The sequence below is a fragment of the Eriocheir sinensis genome, chromosome 7, assembly GCF_024679095.1.
Source record: "Eriocheir sinensis breed Jianghai 21 chromosome 7, ASM2467909v1, whole genome shotgun sequence".
In the NCBI taxonomy this organism is placed as follows: Eukaryota; Metazoa; Arthropoda; class Malacostraca; order Decapoda; family Varunidae; genus Eriocheir; species Eriocheir sinensis.
Window position 1 is genome coordinate 15,805,577 of NC_066515.1, and position 15,366 is coordinate 15,820,942.

The window sequence follows — 15,366 nt, forward strand, 5'->3', positions numbered from 1 at the left end:
TACAACTATAATGTATCATATGTGAAGTAAAGCAAAAAAAAGGAATGAAATGGGTGTTTGCGGCTAAATATCAGTGATTTTTTTTTTTTTTGATGGAAGAAGAATTGAATTATTTTATTATTAGCCCCCCCCCCCCATACTTCTTTTCCAAATTAAAAATAATATTTAAATATTTAACCTTATTGTAAGTGTGTTTTTGGTGGAAAAACATCCGTCGGGGGTTGAACTAGCCCCGTCCGTCGTCGTGACACGCGGTCTCGTCTGACAGAAGACTGGATTTTAAAACGAACGTAAAACCAATACTATGATATCTACAGATATGAAACTCATAACTTATGAAGATGGGGAATAAGTTTTCTTTTCTTTTTAAATTTGCCATCTCCTAAAATAACTTTTTTTTTTTTTTTTTTATGAATTTATATTCGGGTCGTGAACACATCACCCTACGTACGTGGTCTGTCCTTAATCCTAAGTGAATCTACACTAATCAGATGGCTCCAAAACGTTGCTTTTCTACTCTAGTTAATATTAAGTTCAAGGAAGTGACGGTCGAGCTTGTTTTTAAAGGAGTCAATCGTGTTACATTGGACCACTGACGGTGGGAGCTTATTCCATTCTCGCACTACAACGTTGGTGAGAGAGAGAGAAAGAAAGTGATAAATCTTTATGGAACAGACAGACATGAAGATCCGGGTTATGAATAGACTGATAATACAGAGAGAGAGAGAGAGAGAGAGAGAGAGAGAGAGAGAGAGAGAGATTACATAACCACCCTAAACCAACCAATACCACATTAATTACATATATATACACACTTATAACTATATAATTACACCAAGATAAACAAAAAAATAATGCAAAATAAATAATAATAGATTGCGAATTTAAGGGGAGACTGAAAGGAAAATGAAAAAGTATAACATTCTAAACATCTCAGAGCTTATAAGCACATATTTGACAAGGTTTTCGTAGGAGTCTGAGGCATTTCCAGGGTTATATAGTTTTATGACCCTGCTGGTACTCTGACCCTTCTTCTTCACCGTGAACCTAAAATATCACTCATTAAAACCCGATGAATCTCTTATTTGGCCTTTGTTAATAGTCAATGTGAGAGAGAGGCGCATCTGGAAATACCAACCCATGTCCAAGCACACACATTTGACACGTCTTTCGTAGGAGTTTGGGGCATTTCCAGGGGTAGTTTTATGACCCTGTTGGTAGTGTGACTCTTCTTCTTTACCGTGAACCTAAAAACACAATCATTAAAATCCGATTAATCCCTTTTTTTTGGCCTTTATAAATAGTTTAGGTGAGAGAGAGACGTCTGAGCTAATACCAACTCATGTCCAATCACACACATTTGAGAAGGCTTTTCTATGAGTTGTGGGTATTTCCAGGGGTAGCTTTATGACTGATAGTGTGACTCTTCTTCTTTACCGTGAACCTAAAAACACACTCATTAAAACCCGATTAATCCCTTTTTTTGGCCTTTGGAAATAGTTGATGTGAGAGAGGCGTCTGAGCTAATACCAACCCATGTCCAATCACACACATTTGAGAAGGCTTTTCTATGAGTTGGGGCATTTCCAGGGGTAGTTTTATGACCCTGGTGGTAGTGTGACTCTTCTTCTTTTCCGTGAACCTAAAAACACACTCATTAAAACCCGATTAATCCCTTTTTTTGGCCTTTGGAAATAATTGATGTGAGAGAGCGAGGCGCATCTGAAAAAAACAACCCATGTCCAATCACACACATTTGACAAGGCTTTTCTATGGGTTGTGGGCATTTCCAGGGGTAGTTTTATGACCCTGCTGGTAGTGTGACTCTTCTTCTTTTCTGTGAACCTAAAATATCAATCATTAAAACCCGATGAATCCCTTTTTTTGGCCTTTGGAAATAGTTAATGTGAGAGAGAGGCGTCTGAGCTAATACCAACCCATGTCCAATCACACACATTTGACGAGGCTTTCGTAGGAGTTTGGGGCATTTCCAGGGGTAATTTTATGACCCTGCTGGTAGTGTGACTCTTCTTCTTTACCGTGAACCTAAAAACACACTCATTAAAACCCGATTAATCCCTTTTTTTGGCCTTTGGAAATAGTTGATGTGAGAGAGAGGCGTCTGAGCTAATACCAATTAACCCATGTCCAACCACAAACATTTGACACGTCTTTCGTAGGAGTTTGGGGCATTTCCAGGGGTAGCTTTATGACCCTGGTGGTAGTGTGACTCTTCTTCTTTACCATTAACCTAAAAACACACTCATCAGAACCCGATTAATCTCCTTTTTTTGGGCTTTGGAAATAATTGATGTGAGAGAGAGAGAGGCGTCTCAAAATACCAACCCATGCATGTCCAAGCACACACATTTGACAAGGCTTTTCTATGAGTTGTGGGCATTTCCAGGGGTAGCTTTATGACCCTGCTGGTAGTGTGACTCTTCTTCTTTACCATTAACCTAAAAACACACTCATTAGAACCCGATTAATCCCTTTTTTTGGCCTTTGGAAATAGTTGATGTGAGAGCGAGGCGCATCTGAAAAAAACAACCCATGTCCAATCACACACATTTGACAAGGCTTTTCTATGGGTTGTGGGCATTTCCAGGGGTAGCTTTATGACCCTGCTGGTAGTGTGACTCTTCTTCTTTACCATTAACCTAGAAACACACTCATCAGAACCCGATTAATCCCTTTTTTTGGGCTTTGGAAATAATTGATCTGCGGGGTGGGTCGAGGCGTCTGAGCTAATAATACCAGACATCCCCATCCATATCTTTCCTCTCTCATTTATCAGCCTCGCCGGGGTTCCACGTGATAGATGGATGAATGAAGACGTTGGTAGTGATGCTGATCGAGGTTATGCTGAAGGTACTCAAAGATGCTGACGTCAGGATGAGGTGATGTCAGCCCATGCAGACACATGTGCGCTGCTGGGACAAGCTCCTCCTCCTTGGCTGTCTTCCTCCGCCCCTTTCCCTCACCCCATTCATGACACGCCCCTCTCGCTTTTCACTCATATTTCACCCATTTCTACCTATTTCCAGAGCTTGGGTATAGGTAGAATGGGTACTTGGATCCTGATTAACTATTTTGGCGAGGTGTTTTATATGTTTTAGGGCTTAGGATAAAAGTTAGAATGAGATAGAGTTAGGCGATGAGAAGGAAATGTAGGCAGCTGACACATTTACCAAAGAAAGACCGCCCCCTTTTCACCCTTATTTCACTAATTTCTACCCATTTCCTGAGCATGGTTATGGGTGGAATGGGTACCTGGATCCTGATTAACTATTATGGTGAAGTGTTTTATATGTTTTAGGGCTTAGGATAAAAGTTAGAACGAGATAAAGTTAGACGATGCGAAGGAAATAACGGTAGCTGACACGTTTACTAAAGAATGACCGCTCTTTTCATTCACATTTTACCCATTTTAACCCATTTCCCGAGCTTGGGTATAGGTGGAATGAGTACCCGTAACCTTCTTAAGTGTTCTGGAGAGATGTTCCATATGTTATAAAGCTTCAAACGAGAGAGAAAGTGAAAAATGATAAAACTTTCACGTAAAAATCGCCATTTGGGTTACAGCAAGTTGTCAGGTCTCGTCTGTACCTCAAATGTGAAGTGAAATCATTCCTTTCATTCCAGTGCTTGTCTGTATCCCACTGTGTACGTGTTGGTCCTGTTAATGGGTCCTTGTAGTCCTTCCCGTGTGACTGAGATAATGGGCTAACTACCGTATGACCATCAAATTACCCATTGAAATCTGGTAACAAGAGATATCCCGTTATTGAAGAGATCTAAGACATGCAGGACTTAACCAGGTAACTTGCCCCTCCCCTTAACCCCTTAGCTCACCTCTTATCACCTGAGATAGCGAGGGAACGGGTTAAGGACAGGTGTAGTATGTTGCTCATTAAGTCCACCTTCACTTCTGTGCTGGGAGGGGAGCAGTGAGGACCTGGTTGTGTTCCTCTCTTATTTGACGCATTTTAACGGAGAAACAGACGATTTTATGACGTTTTAGGTGAGTAGAATAATTGATAGTATGTTGATCTATTATTCTTGCCCCCAATGATCACTTACAAGACTTTGGTTACAGTAGAAATTGGCAAAAGAATGAGTGATGGTTAGACGAAGGGGGGATGGCCGGGTGGTGCTCCTGCCTTATTTGACGCATTTTAGCAGTGAAACAGACGATTTTATGGGATTTTAGGTGATTAGATTGATTGATAATGAGTTAGTCTATTATTCTTGCCCCCAATGATCACTTACAAGACTTTGGTTACAGTAGAAATTGGCAAAAGAATGAGTGATGGTTAGACGGAGGGGGGATGGCCGGGTGGTGTTCCTCCCTAATTTGACGCATTTTAGCAGTGAAACAGACGATTTTATGGCATTTTAGGTGTTTAGATTGATTGATAATGAGTTAGTCTATTATTCTTGCCCCCAATGATCACTTACAAGACTTTGGTTACAGTAGAAATTGGCAAAATAATTGTGATGGTTAGACGAAGGGGGGATGGCCGGGTGGTGTTCCTGCCTTATTTGACGCATTTTAACGGTGAAACAGACGATTTTATGGGATATTAGATGATTAGATTGATTGATGAGGAGTTAGTCTATTATTCTCTTCCTCTATGATCACCTACAAGACTTTGGTTACAGTAGAAATTGCCAAAAGAATGAGTGATGGTTAGACGAAGGGGGGATGGCCGGGTGGTGTTCCTGCCTTATTTGACGCATTTTAACGGTGAAACATAGGGTTTTATGGCATATTAGATGATTAGATTGATTGATAAGGAGTTAGTCTATTATTCTCTTCCTCTATGATCACCTACAAGACTTTGGTTACAGTAGAAATTGGCAAAAGAATGAGTGATGGTTAGACGAAGGGGGGATGGCCGGGTGGTGTTCCTGCCTTATTTGACGCATTTTAGCAGTGAAACAGACGATTTTATGGGATTTTAGGTGATTAGATTGATTGATAATGAGTTAGTCTATTATTCTGTTCCTCAGTGATCACTTACAAGACTTTGGTTACAGTAGAAATTGGCAAAAGAATGAGTGATGTTGAGACGGAGGGGGGATTGCCGGGTGGTGTTCTTGCCTTATTTGACGTATTTTAACGGTGAAACATACGGTTTTATGTGATTTTAGGTGTTTAGATTGATTGATAATGAGTTAGTCTATTATTCTCTTCCTCAATGATCACTTACAAGACTTTGGTTACAGTAGAAATTGGCAAAAGATTGAGTGATGGTTAGACGGAGGGAGGATTGCCGGCTGGTGTTCCCTTATTTGACGCATTTTAGCAGTGAAACAGACGATTTTATGGGATTTTAGGTGATTAGATGGATTGATAATGAGTTAGTCTATTATTCTGTTCCTCAGTGATCACCTACAAGACTTTGGTTACAGTAGAAATTGGCAAAAGAATGAGTGATGGTTAGACGAAGGGGGGATGGCCGGGTGGTGTTCCTCCCTAATTTGATGCATTTTAACAGTGAAACATACGGCTTTATGGCATATTAGATGATTAGATTGATTGATAAGGAGTTAGTCTATTATTCTCTTCCTCTATGATCACTTACAAGACTTTGGTTACAGTAGAAATTGGCAAAAGAATGAGTGATGTTGAGACGGAGGGGGGATGGCCGGGTGGTGTTCCTGCCTAATTTGACGCATTTTAACGGTGAAACAGACGATTTTATGGGATTTTACGTGATTAGATTGATTGATAATGAGTTAGTCTATTATTCTGTTCCTCAGTGATCACCTACAAGACTTTGGTTACAGTAGAAATTGCCAAAAGAATGAGTGATGGTTAGACGAAGGGGGGATGGCCGGGTGGTGTTCCTGCCTTATTTGACGCATTTTAACAGTGAAACAGACGATTTTATGGCATATTAGATGAGTGGAGTGATTGATAATGAGTTAGTCTATTATTATGTCCCACTATCATGTCATGCAAGGCTCAGGAAACGGTAGAAATTAATAAAAACTGTGATGGTTAGACGATTTTTTACGCATTTTAACAGTGAAACAGACGTTATTATAACGTTTTAGGTGAGTTGAGTGGTTGATAATGAGTTAGTCTATTATTCTATCCATCTATAGTCATTTGCAAGACTTGGAAAGGGGTAGAAATTGACGAATACTTGAGTGAGGGGGGGATGGCCGGATGGTGTTTCCTTTTATTTGACGCATTTTAATAGTGAAATAGACGATTTTATGGCATTTTAGGTGATTAGAGTGATTGATAGTAAGCTAATCTATTATTCTGTCCCTCAATGGTCACTTACAAGGCTCGGGAAACAGTAAAAATTGATAAACAGTGAATGATGGTTAGACGAAATGGGAGTCTGAGGGAGGGATGGCAGGTGGTGTTTTCTTCTTATTTGACGCATTTTAACATTGAAACAGACAATTTTATGGCATTTTAGGTGATTAGAGTGATTGATAGTAAGTTAATCTATTATTCTGTCCCTCTATGGTCACTTACAAGGCTCGGGAAACAGTAAAAATTGATAAAAAGTGAATGATGGTTAGACGAAATGGGGAGTCTGAGGGAGGGATGACAGGTGGTGTTTTCTTCTTATATGACGCATTTTAACCTCGAAACAGACAATTTTATGGCATTTTAGGTGATTAGAATGATTGATAATAAGTTAATCTATTATTCTGTCCCTCAATGGACACTTACAAGGCTCGGGAAACAGTAAAAATTGATAAAAAGTGAATGATGGTTAGACGAAATGGGAGTCTGAGGGAGGGATGACAGGTGGTGTTTTCTTCTTATTTGACGCATTTTAACCTCGAAACAGACAATTTTATGGCATTTTAGGTGATTAGAATGATTGATAGTTAGTTAATCTATTATTCTGTCCCTCTATGGTCACTTACAAGGGTCGGGAAACAGTAAAAATTGATAAAAAGTGAATGATGGTTAGACGAAATGGAGAGTCTGAGGGAGGGATGACAGGTGGTGTTTTCTTCTTATATGACGCATTTTAACCTCGAAACAGACAATTTTATGGCATTTTAGGTGATTAGAGTGATTGATAGTAAGTTAATCTATTATTCTGTCACTCAATGGTCACTTACAAGGCTCGGGAAACAGTAAAAATTGATAAAAAGTGAATGATGGTTAGACGAAATGGGAGTCTGAGGGAGGGATGACCGGGTCGTGTTTTCTTCTTATATGACGCATTTTAACCTCGAAACAGACAATTTTATGGCATTTTAGGTGATTAGAGTGATTAATAGTAAGTTAATCTATTATTCTATCCCTCAATGGACACTTACAAGGCTCGGGAAACAGTAAAAATTGATAAAAAGTGAATGATGGTTAGACGAACTGGGAGTCTGAGGGAGGGATGACAGGTGGTGTTTTCTTCTTATATGACGCATTTTAACATTGAAACAGACGATTTTATGGAATTTTAGGTGTTTAGTGATTGATAGTAAGTTAATCTATTATTCTGTCACGCAATGATCACTTTCAAGGCTTGGATAACAGAACAGATTGATAAAAAGATAAGTGATGTTTAGACGTAGTGGGAGTCTAGCTGAGGGAGGGATGGCAGGTGGTGTTTTGATATTTGACGCATTTTAACAGAGAAACAGACTATTTTATGGCGTTTTAGGTGATTAGAGTGATTGATAATGAGTTGGTATACTATTTTGTCCCCTAATGATTACTTTCAAGGCTTGGATAACAGTACAAATTGATAAAAAGATAAGTGATTGTTAGACGTAGTTGGAGGCAGAGGGAGGGATGACCGGGGGGTGTTTTCATATTTGACGCATTTTAACATTGAAACAGACGATTTTATGGCGTTTTAAGTGATTAGAATGATTGATAATAAGTTATTCTATTATTCTGTCCCTCAGTGATAACTTACAAGGCTCGGGAAACCGTACTAGCTGAGAGGGATGACCGGGTGGTGTTTTCATATTTGACGCATTTTAACATTGAAACAGACTATTTTATGGCGTTTTAGGTGATTAGAGTGATTGATAATGAGTTGGTTTTCTATTTTGTCCCCTAATGATTACTTTCAAGGCTTGGATAACGGTACAAATTGATAAAAAAGTGAGTGATGTTTAGACGTAGTGGGAGTCTAGCTGAGAGAGGGATGATAGGTGGTAGTTTCATATTTGACGCATTTTAACTGCGAAACAGACGATTTTATGGCATTTTAGGTGATTAGAGTGATTGATAATAAGTCAGTCTATAATTCTGCCCATCTATAGACACTTAGACGGGTTAGGAAACTGTAGAAATTAGCTAAAGAAATGAGTGATTGTTAGACGAAGGGGGGATGGCCGGGTGGTGTTCCTTCCTTATTTGACGCATTTTAACAGTGAAACCGACGATTTTATGGCATTTTAGGTGATTAGAGTGATTGATAATAATATAGACTTTTATTCTGTCCCTCAATGATCACTTAAAAGGCTTAAATAACAGTAGAAAATGATATAAAGTGAGTGATTGTCAGACGAAGTGTTAGGCAGAGAGGGAGAGAGCGAGCCATTTGACCCATTATATAAGAGAAACCATTGACTCCCTAACACAATAGACAAGGTGAAGGGTTAGATAATGGGTTAATCTATTAGTCTGGTCCTTCATTACCACGGCAAGGCCTCTGGAAGCTGTGGGAATGAACTGTTGAAAGGTCATTGCACTTGTGGGCGGGGTCATGAACAGGTAGTTAGTGCAGGTGTGTGTGTGTGTGTGTGTGTGTGTGTTTGTTTTAATAATTTGTTTGTAATGATTCTTCTTTTGTTTTTTTTCTTCCTTTTTCTTTTGTTCATTTTTCTTCATTCTTTCCTTTCTCTTCTTTATTGTCTTCTTTCTTCCTTTTTTCTTTTTCTTGTTTTCTTTATTTTTTTTCCTTTCTATTCTTTTTTGCCTATTTTTCCTTTGTCTTTCTTCTGTCTTCTCTTTCTTCCTTTTTTTTCCTTCTCTTCTTTCTTCTGTCTTCTCTTTCTTCTGTCTTTAATCTTTTTCCTTTTTTTCCTTCTCTTCATTCTTCTGTCGGTAATACTTTATAAGAAGTCCACCTCCCCCTCCTCCACTCCAGCCCCCCTACCCCCCAAGACAAGCCTGGGGAACTGTGGGGAAGTGGAGTTTGGGGGGGAAGCCAAAATCAATGAAAAATGGGCTTCCAAAATTTCCCTAGAAAAATCCTAAATGAAGGAAAATTCCCTAGTCTTGAAGGTAAGGAAAGTCCAAACTTTATAACCTAAACAGCCCCCCTCGCCTCCCTGCTAACCAAGGGGGGGCGCATCCCCACATATATGATGTGCTGGAAAACCGTGTTTTTTTTTTTTCGTTGGGGAGCATATTTAAACTGCTCCAACCGAACTTTACGACCTGCTAACTGCCCACCCTCCTAACCAAGGGGCGCTGCGACACTCCGCCCCCTGCCCCCCCGCCCCCCGCTTCCAAAATTTCCCTAGAAAAATCCCTAAATTAAGGAAAATTTCCTACATGGGGGGGTCCAGGGGGGTGCAGCCCCCCTTGGTTAGTAGGAGGGGGGTTGTAAAGTTCGGTTGGAGTAGTTTAAAATATGCTCCCCACCAAAAAAAAACTTTTCCAAGCATCATACATGTGAAATCAGAGGCGCAGACCCCCTTGGTTAGCAGGGGGGCGAGAGGGGCTGTTAGGTTATAAAAGTTAGTACTTTTTGAGACTAGGGAATTTTCCTTTATTTAGGGATTTTTCTAGGGAGATTTTGGAAGCCAATTTTTCAGTGATTCTGGCTTCCCCCCCAAACCCCAGTCCCCCACAGTTCCCCAGGCTTGTCTTGGGGGGTAGGGGGGCTGGAGTGGCGAAGGGGGAGGTGGACTTCTTATAAAGTATTACCCTTCTGTCTTCTCTTCCTTTTTCCTTTCTCTTCTTTCTTCTGTATATATATACTTTTTTGGGGTAGTTTGTATACATATAAGCCTAAAGATAAGATTATAATTGTTTACATATTTCCTCAAGGGTTAATTTGCTGGGATAGGCCTAGATATATTTTTCAAGGTCATTTCCTACTATTTGTTATCTTTGCTGTCGAATCTCCTTGTAGAATTTTCCTATTATACTTTTTTTCTACTTTACTTTATTTGTTTACTTATACTGGTTTTGTTCTTTCTTCATTTTTTTGTTTTGTTTCTTCTTCCTTTTCTTTTTCTTTCTGCATCCTCTTCTTTTTCTTTGTCTCCTTGTTCTTCTTCCTTTTCTCCCTATTCCTAGATTAAGTTATATAGATACTGGTTTACTTCTGTTCTTTCATACTCTTCTATTCAATTTTTCTATGCAATTTCTCTATACAATTCTTCTCTACAATTCTTTTTACAATTCTTCTCTACAATTCTTTTTACAATTCTTCTCTACAATTCTTTTTACAATTCTTCTCTACAATTCTTTTTACAATTCTTCTCTACAATTCTTTTCTACCCTTCTACCTATATGCTTTACCTTTTATAACTTTTTTTTTTCTCATTTCTTTTTCTTTCTCAGCAGATTATACTTTCTTGCTCTTAGTGTTTTTTATTCTTTTCAAACTTGCTATCCGTTTTAGAACATCACGTCACATTGTATCACGTACCTGCACTCACAGTTTCTATTCACTTCTATGCCTCTTTTCAATACCCTTCTTCTATACCTCTTTTCAATACCCTTCTTCTATACCTACCTTTCTTTAAACACTATCTCTATACACTTCCTTTATACCCTTCTTCAAAACCCTTCTTCTATACCATTTCTCTATAAATAAAGACTGGAATGCCAAGAAATGACTAATGCTAGGAGATGTCAAGGAAAGGATTTGTGTGTTTTAAGTTTTGTCTTGGGTAGAAAGAGGAAGAGAAAATAAGTAACAATAATAAGAAAACATTACTAGCAAGAGAGATACATGGTTAGAGAGGGAATTCATGTGTTGTATAGACATTAACTTTCCTTTATTCAGCAAGATGAAGAAATTTTAAATAGGAATAGGAGGAGGAGGAAGAGGAGAGAAAAAAACAAAGATAGTAATACCATGAAAATATTTACAGGGCAATGAAGAACTGAACCAACACACACACACACTTACACACACACACTTACACACACACACAGACATGAAAGAATGCCCGCCACAGCCTGAACGAGTGGCATGCTGGAGGAGATTCTAACTCTGCTCTGGTCGGCTTTGGAACACATATTGCCGGTGATAGTGTTGCATATAGTCTCGGGGAAGCTCCTGGTCACCCTCCTGCAACACACCCAGCCCAACCAGGAGAAGAAGGAGGAGAAGGAAGAGGAAGAACAACAACAACAGGAGGAGGAGGAAGAAAAACAACAGGAGGAGGAGGAGGAGGAAGAGGAAAAACAGCAGGAGGAGGAGGAGGAAGAAGACCAGGAAGAGGAGGAAGATCAGGCTCCGAGAGGTAATAGCTAATAGTGGACTAGTTTATCTTGGCTTGTTAGTGATTCCTCGTGCAATCTACTAATCCACACGGTACAGACGGACTAATACATCGCACTAGTTAATTTTTCTTTTGTCCTTTCGGATTGCTTAGCGAGTTCTTGATTTTCTCCTTCGATTGTGTGGTTTTGCACTTAACTCTTTTGTGTGTTTAATTAGGTTGGTATTCTTAAATATATCAACCTCTCCTATTTCTCAACTGTTTCCAAGGTCCAAAAAAGGAGATTAATAGTGTTCTAATGAGTTTTTTTTAGGTTTGTGGTGCAGAGTGAAGGGTCAAACCACCACCAGGGTCATAAAACTACCCTTGGAAATGCCCACAACTCCTATGAAAGCCTTGTCAAATTATGTGTGTATGTGGGTGCCATAATGTTTAAGAATATGGACCTATGAACCATTTTGGGTGTTTAGGCACAAGACCCAACATTTACAAGAACCATAATATCGGATGAACTTGTGTAGCAAGTTTTCGAGTTGCTTTTTCTTAATTTCTTTGTGGGTTTTGGACTTTACTCTTTCGTGTGTATAGAAGCAGGAACTTTAGCCACTTTATAGTTTGTGTGTGCTGTAGTATTTTTATTTACTGAGAATAACACAAAAGGACGTTGATTCTCCTTAACGTGTGTGTGGTTCTGAACTAAATGCTTTCTATATATCGTCACTTTCATAAACAAACCGCCAAAGTCATTATTTTCTACTTTACAGGAAATCGGAAAAGAACTGTCATTACCTCATTTGACTTAACCCGGTAACAGCGACGGGCCAAATTTGTGGCTTTACCGTGTAGCAGCGACAGGCCAAATTTGTGGCTTTACCATGTAGCAGCGACGGGCCAAATTTGTGGCTTTACCATGTAGCAGCGACGGGCCAAATTTGTGGCTTTACCATGTAGCAGCAACGGGCCAAATTTGTGCCATGATATAAACCCCCCAAAATAGATGATACATAATCTGATCACAAATGCTTTGATATGTATTATGAAATGGTTTGTGTGAGGGGTGATTTTTTTCTCATTTTTCTCGCTTGGGGGGACCATTAAGAAACATGATCCCCGCTGCTACCGGGTTAAGATTTAGGCAGCAATGAAAAGGCAAATTCTAGAAAACTCAAACCCTGAATGACGAAGGCAACTCTACAAAAATGGGCATCACGTGTTGAAAAGTTGATGTAGACAAAAACCTGGAAATCGCTAAAAAATGACTTTGGGGAATTATTTTATGAGGATACCTTTCATTATTTACTGAAGAAAACATGAAAGGACATAGACTTTCCTTAATATCTGTATGGTGCTGAACTAGACACTTTTTATATACGGCAACACAAACCATAGTCACTAATATCTGTGTGTGCCATGTTTCTTTTCTGTATTCAAGAACAACATGAAAGAACCCATAGACACTTTTTATATACGGCAACACAAACCATAGTCACTAATATCTGTGTGTGCCGTGTTTCTTTTCTGTATTCACTAAGAACAGCATGAAAGAACCCATCAACACTTATTTCAACGTGTTCTTCATTTAAGGGCCTCTGTTTATGCATTATTCCTCTCGGGGGCTGTGGATTGAGTATACTGTAATGATTGCTTAGACTAAATACCTTGCCATTATAAAAAGAAGTTCAACGTTACCTTTAGCTAATGTTGAGGAGAGAGAGAGAGAGAGGGAGAGAGGGGGAGAGTCATTATTTTAACTTACAGCTGTTCTCTTCTCCCTCTCCTCCTCTATTCTTTCTCTCTCCTCTTTTCTCTTCTCTCCTCTTCCCTCTCCTTCACTAAAAACTTCCAATTGTTGTCATTCCACCCAGGAGACCAAACTTGAAATCGAATGTTCTGACGATTTGCACAACAACTATATTCTTCACCATTATAAGATTGTTGACCAGTAGGCCTATTGTTATTCTCTCTCTCTCTCTCTTTCTCTCTCTCTCTCTCTCTCTCTCTCTCTCTCTCTCTCTCTCTCTCTCTCTCTCTCTCTCTCTCTCTCTCTCTCTTCTTTTTTTCTCTTCATTTTTTCTCTTCTCTTCTTTTTCTCTTCTTTTTTCTCTTCTTTTTTCTCTTCTTTTCTCTCTTCTTTTCTCTCTTCTTTATTCTCTTCTCTTTTCCACTTTACTGCCTTCCTCTGGTGATATAACATTCTCTATTTGTCATTATTTTAACTTAAAGCTTTTCTCTTTCCTCCTCTATTCTTTCTCTCCTCTTTTCTCTTCTCTCCTCCGTTCTCTTCTCTCACTCTTCTCTCCTATTCTCTATCTGTTTTATCTCTTATATGTCCTGTAACTTCTGTCTATGTTTTCTGGGTTACTCTTCTTGTCTCCTCTTTTTCTCTTCACTCTCTTCTCTCCTATTCTCTATCTGTTTTATCTCTTATATGTCCTGTAACTTCTGTCTATGCTTTCTGGGTTAGTCACTACCTTCACCTCTTCTTGCTTGGTTCCCTAACACCAGACAGTCACCTTGCTGCATCACCCAGACACACTTATCTCCCCGCCACACTGGGTCGCTAGGTATTGTCTGACCTCCCTCCGTGACCTTGTGATAAATTAGTCCCCACCGCGACAGGAGGTGTGTTTTTAGAAGCATGTTATCTTTTATCTTGGTCTGTGTGGAAAGACTGCGCACTTTATATCATGGGGTGACTTGTCGAGTATGAAGACACCGAAATTGATCAGTGTTTATGGCCACTCAATTCTTTCCTTTCTTTTTTCATTATTTTTTCAAGGGTTGGTCAAGCTTTTTGTGTGTGGGGGTGAGGCCTTGAGCTGCTTCTGTTACTATAAAAGAAATATTTAAGACAGCTTTATAAGACTTGATTTGACTTGGTGTGAGATTACGAACTTCTGTGAGGGTTTAAACTCCTTCTGTCATTGGTTTAAACTCCTGTCATTGAGGATCAGGACACCAAAAGTCATCCTCTCTTATGGCCACTCAATTTTTTTTTCTGTGTCTTCCTTTTTTTCTGGGCAGGTGTTAGCAGGGTTTTTTTTTTTCGAGGGGGGGGAGGGGGGGGACCTTGAGCAGCTTCTGTTAATGTAAAAAAAAATTAAGGGAGGCTTCTAAGACTTGATTCTTTGCTTCTGTGTGAGATTAAGGACTTCTGTGAGGGTTTGAATTCCTGTGAGGGTTGAAATTCCTTCTGTCATTGGGTTTAAACTCCTTCTGTGGGATTTAAGAACTCATGTGAGGGTTTTCATTCCTTTAGTCATTGGGTTTAAACTCCTTCTGTGAGATTTAAGAACTTTTGTGAGGGTTTGAATTCCTTTTGCCATTGGTTTTAAACTCCTGTTAGATTTAAGAACTTCTGTGAGGGTTTGAATTCCTTTTGTCATTGGTTTAAACTCCTTCTGTTAGATTTAAGAACTTTTGTGAGGGTTTGAATTCCTTTTGTCATTGGGTTTAAACTCCTTCTGTGAGATTTAAGAACTTTTGTGAGGGTTTGAATTCGTTTTGTCATTGGGTTTCAACTCCTTCTGTGAGATTTAAGAACTCATGTGAGGGTTTGAATTCCTTTAGTCATTGGGTTTAAACTCCTTCTGTGAGATTTAAGAACTTCTGTGAGGGTTTGAATTCCTTTAGTCATTGGGTTTAAACTCCTTCTGTGAGATTTAAGAACTCATGTGAGGGTTTGAATTCCTTTAGTCATTGGGTTTAAACTCCTTCTGTGAGATTTAAGAACTTCTGTGAGGGTTTGAATTCCTTTTGTCATTGGTTTAAACTCCTTCTGTGAGATTTAAGAACTTCTGTGAGGGTTTGAATTCCTTGTCATTGGTTTAAATTCCTTCTGTGAGATTTAAGAACTCTTGTGAGGGCTTAACTTCTGTGAGGTTTTAAACTCCTTCAGTCATTGGTTTAAACTCCTGTGATGGTTTAGAATACTGTCATGGCTTAAACTACTGTGAATGATTT

General features: G+C 39.2%; 1 protein-coding gene across 14 annotated transcripts in view; it reads left to right on the forward strand.

The window, feature by feature from the left end:
• Positions 1–3,635: 3,635 nt before the first annotated feature.
• Positions 3,636–15,366, forward strand: part of LOC126993053 (acetyl-CoA carboxylase-like) — a 101,276-nt gene continuing 89,545 nt past the window's right edge. For 10 of the 14 annotated variants that reach the window (XM_050851877.1, XM_050851905.1, XM_050851888.1 and 7 more), the window contains exons 1-2: positions 3,636–3,821; positions 11,050–11,424. In XM_050851877.1, coding sequence (XP_050707834.1) covers positions 11,151–11,424 — 274 coding nt within the window. In that variant the 5' untranslated portion in view covers positions 3,636–3,821; positions 11,050–11,150. Of the gene's footprint in view, positions 3,822–3,862; positions 4,025–11,049; positions 11,425–15,366 lie in introns of those variants that run through there. The other 4 variants (XM_050851930.1, XM_050851879.1, XM_050851937.1 and 1 more) reach the window with 4 other exon arrangements.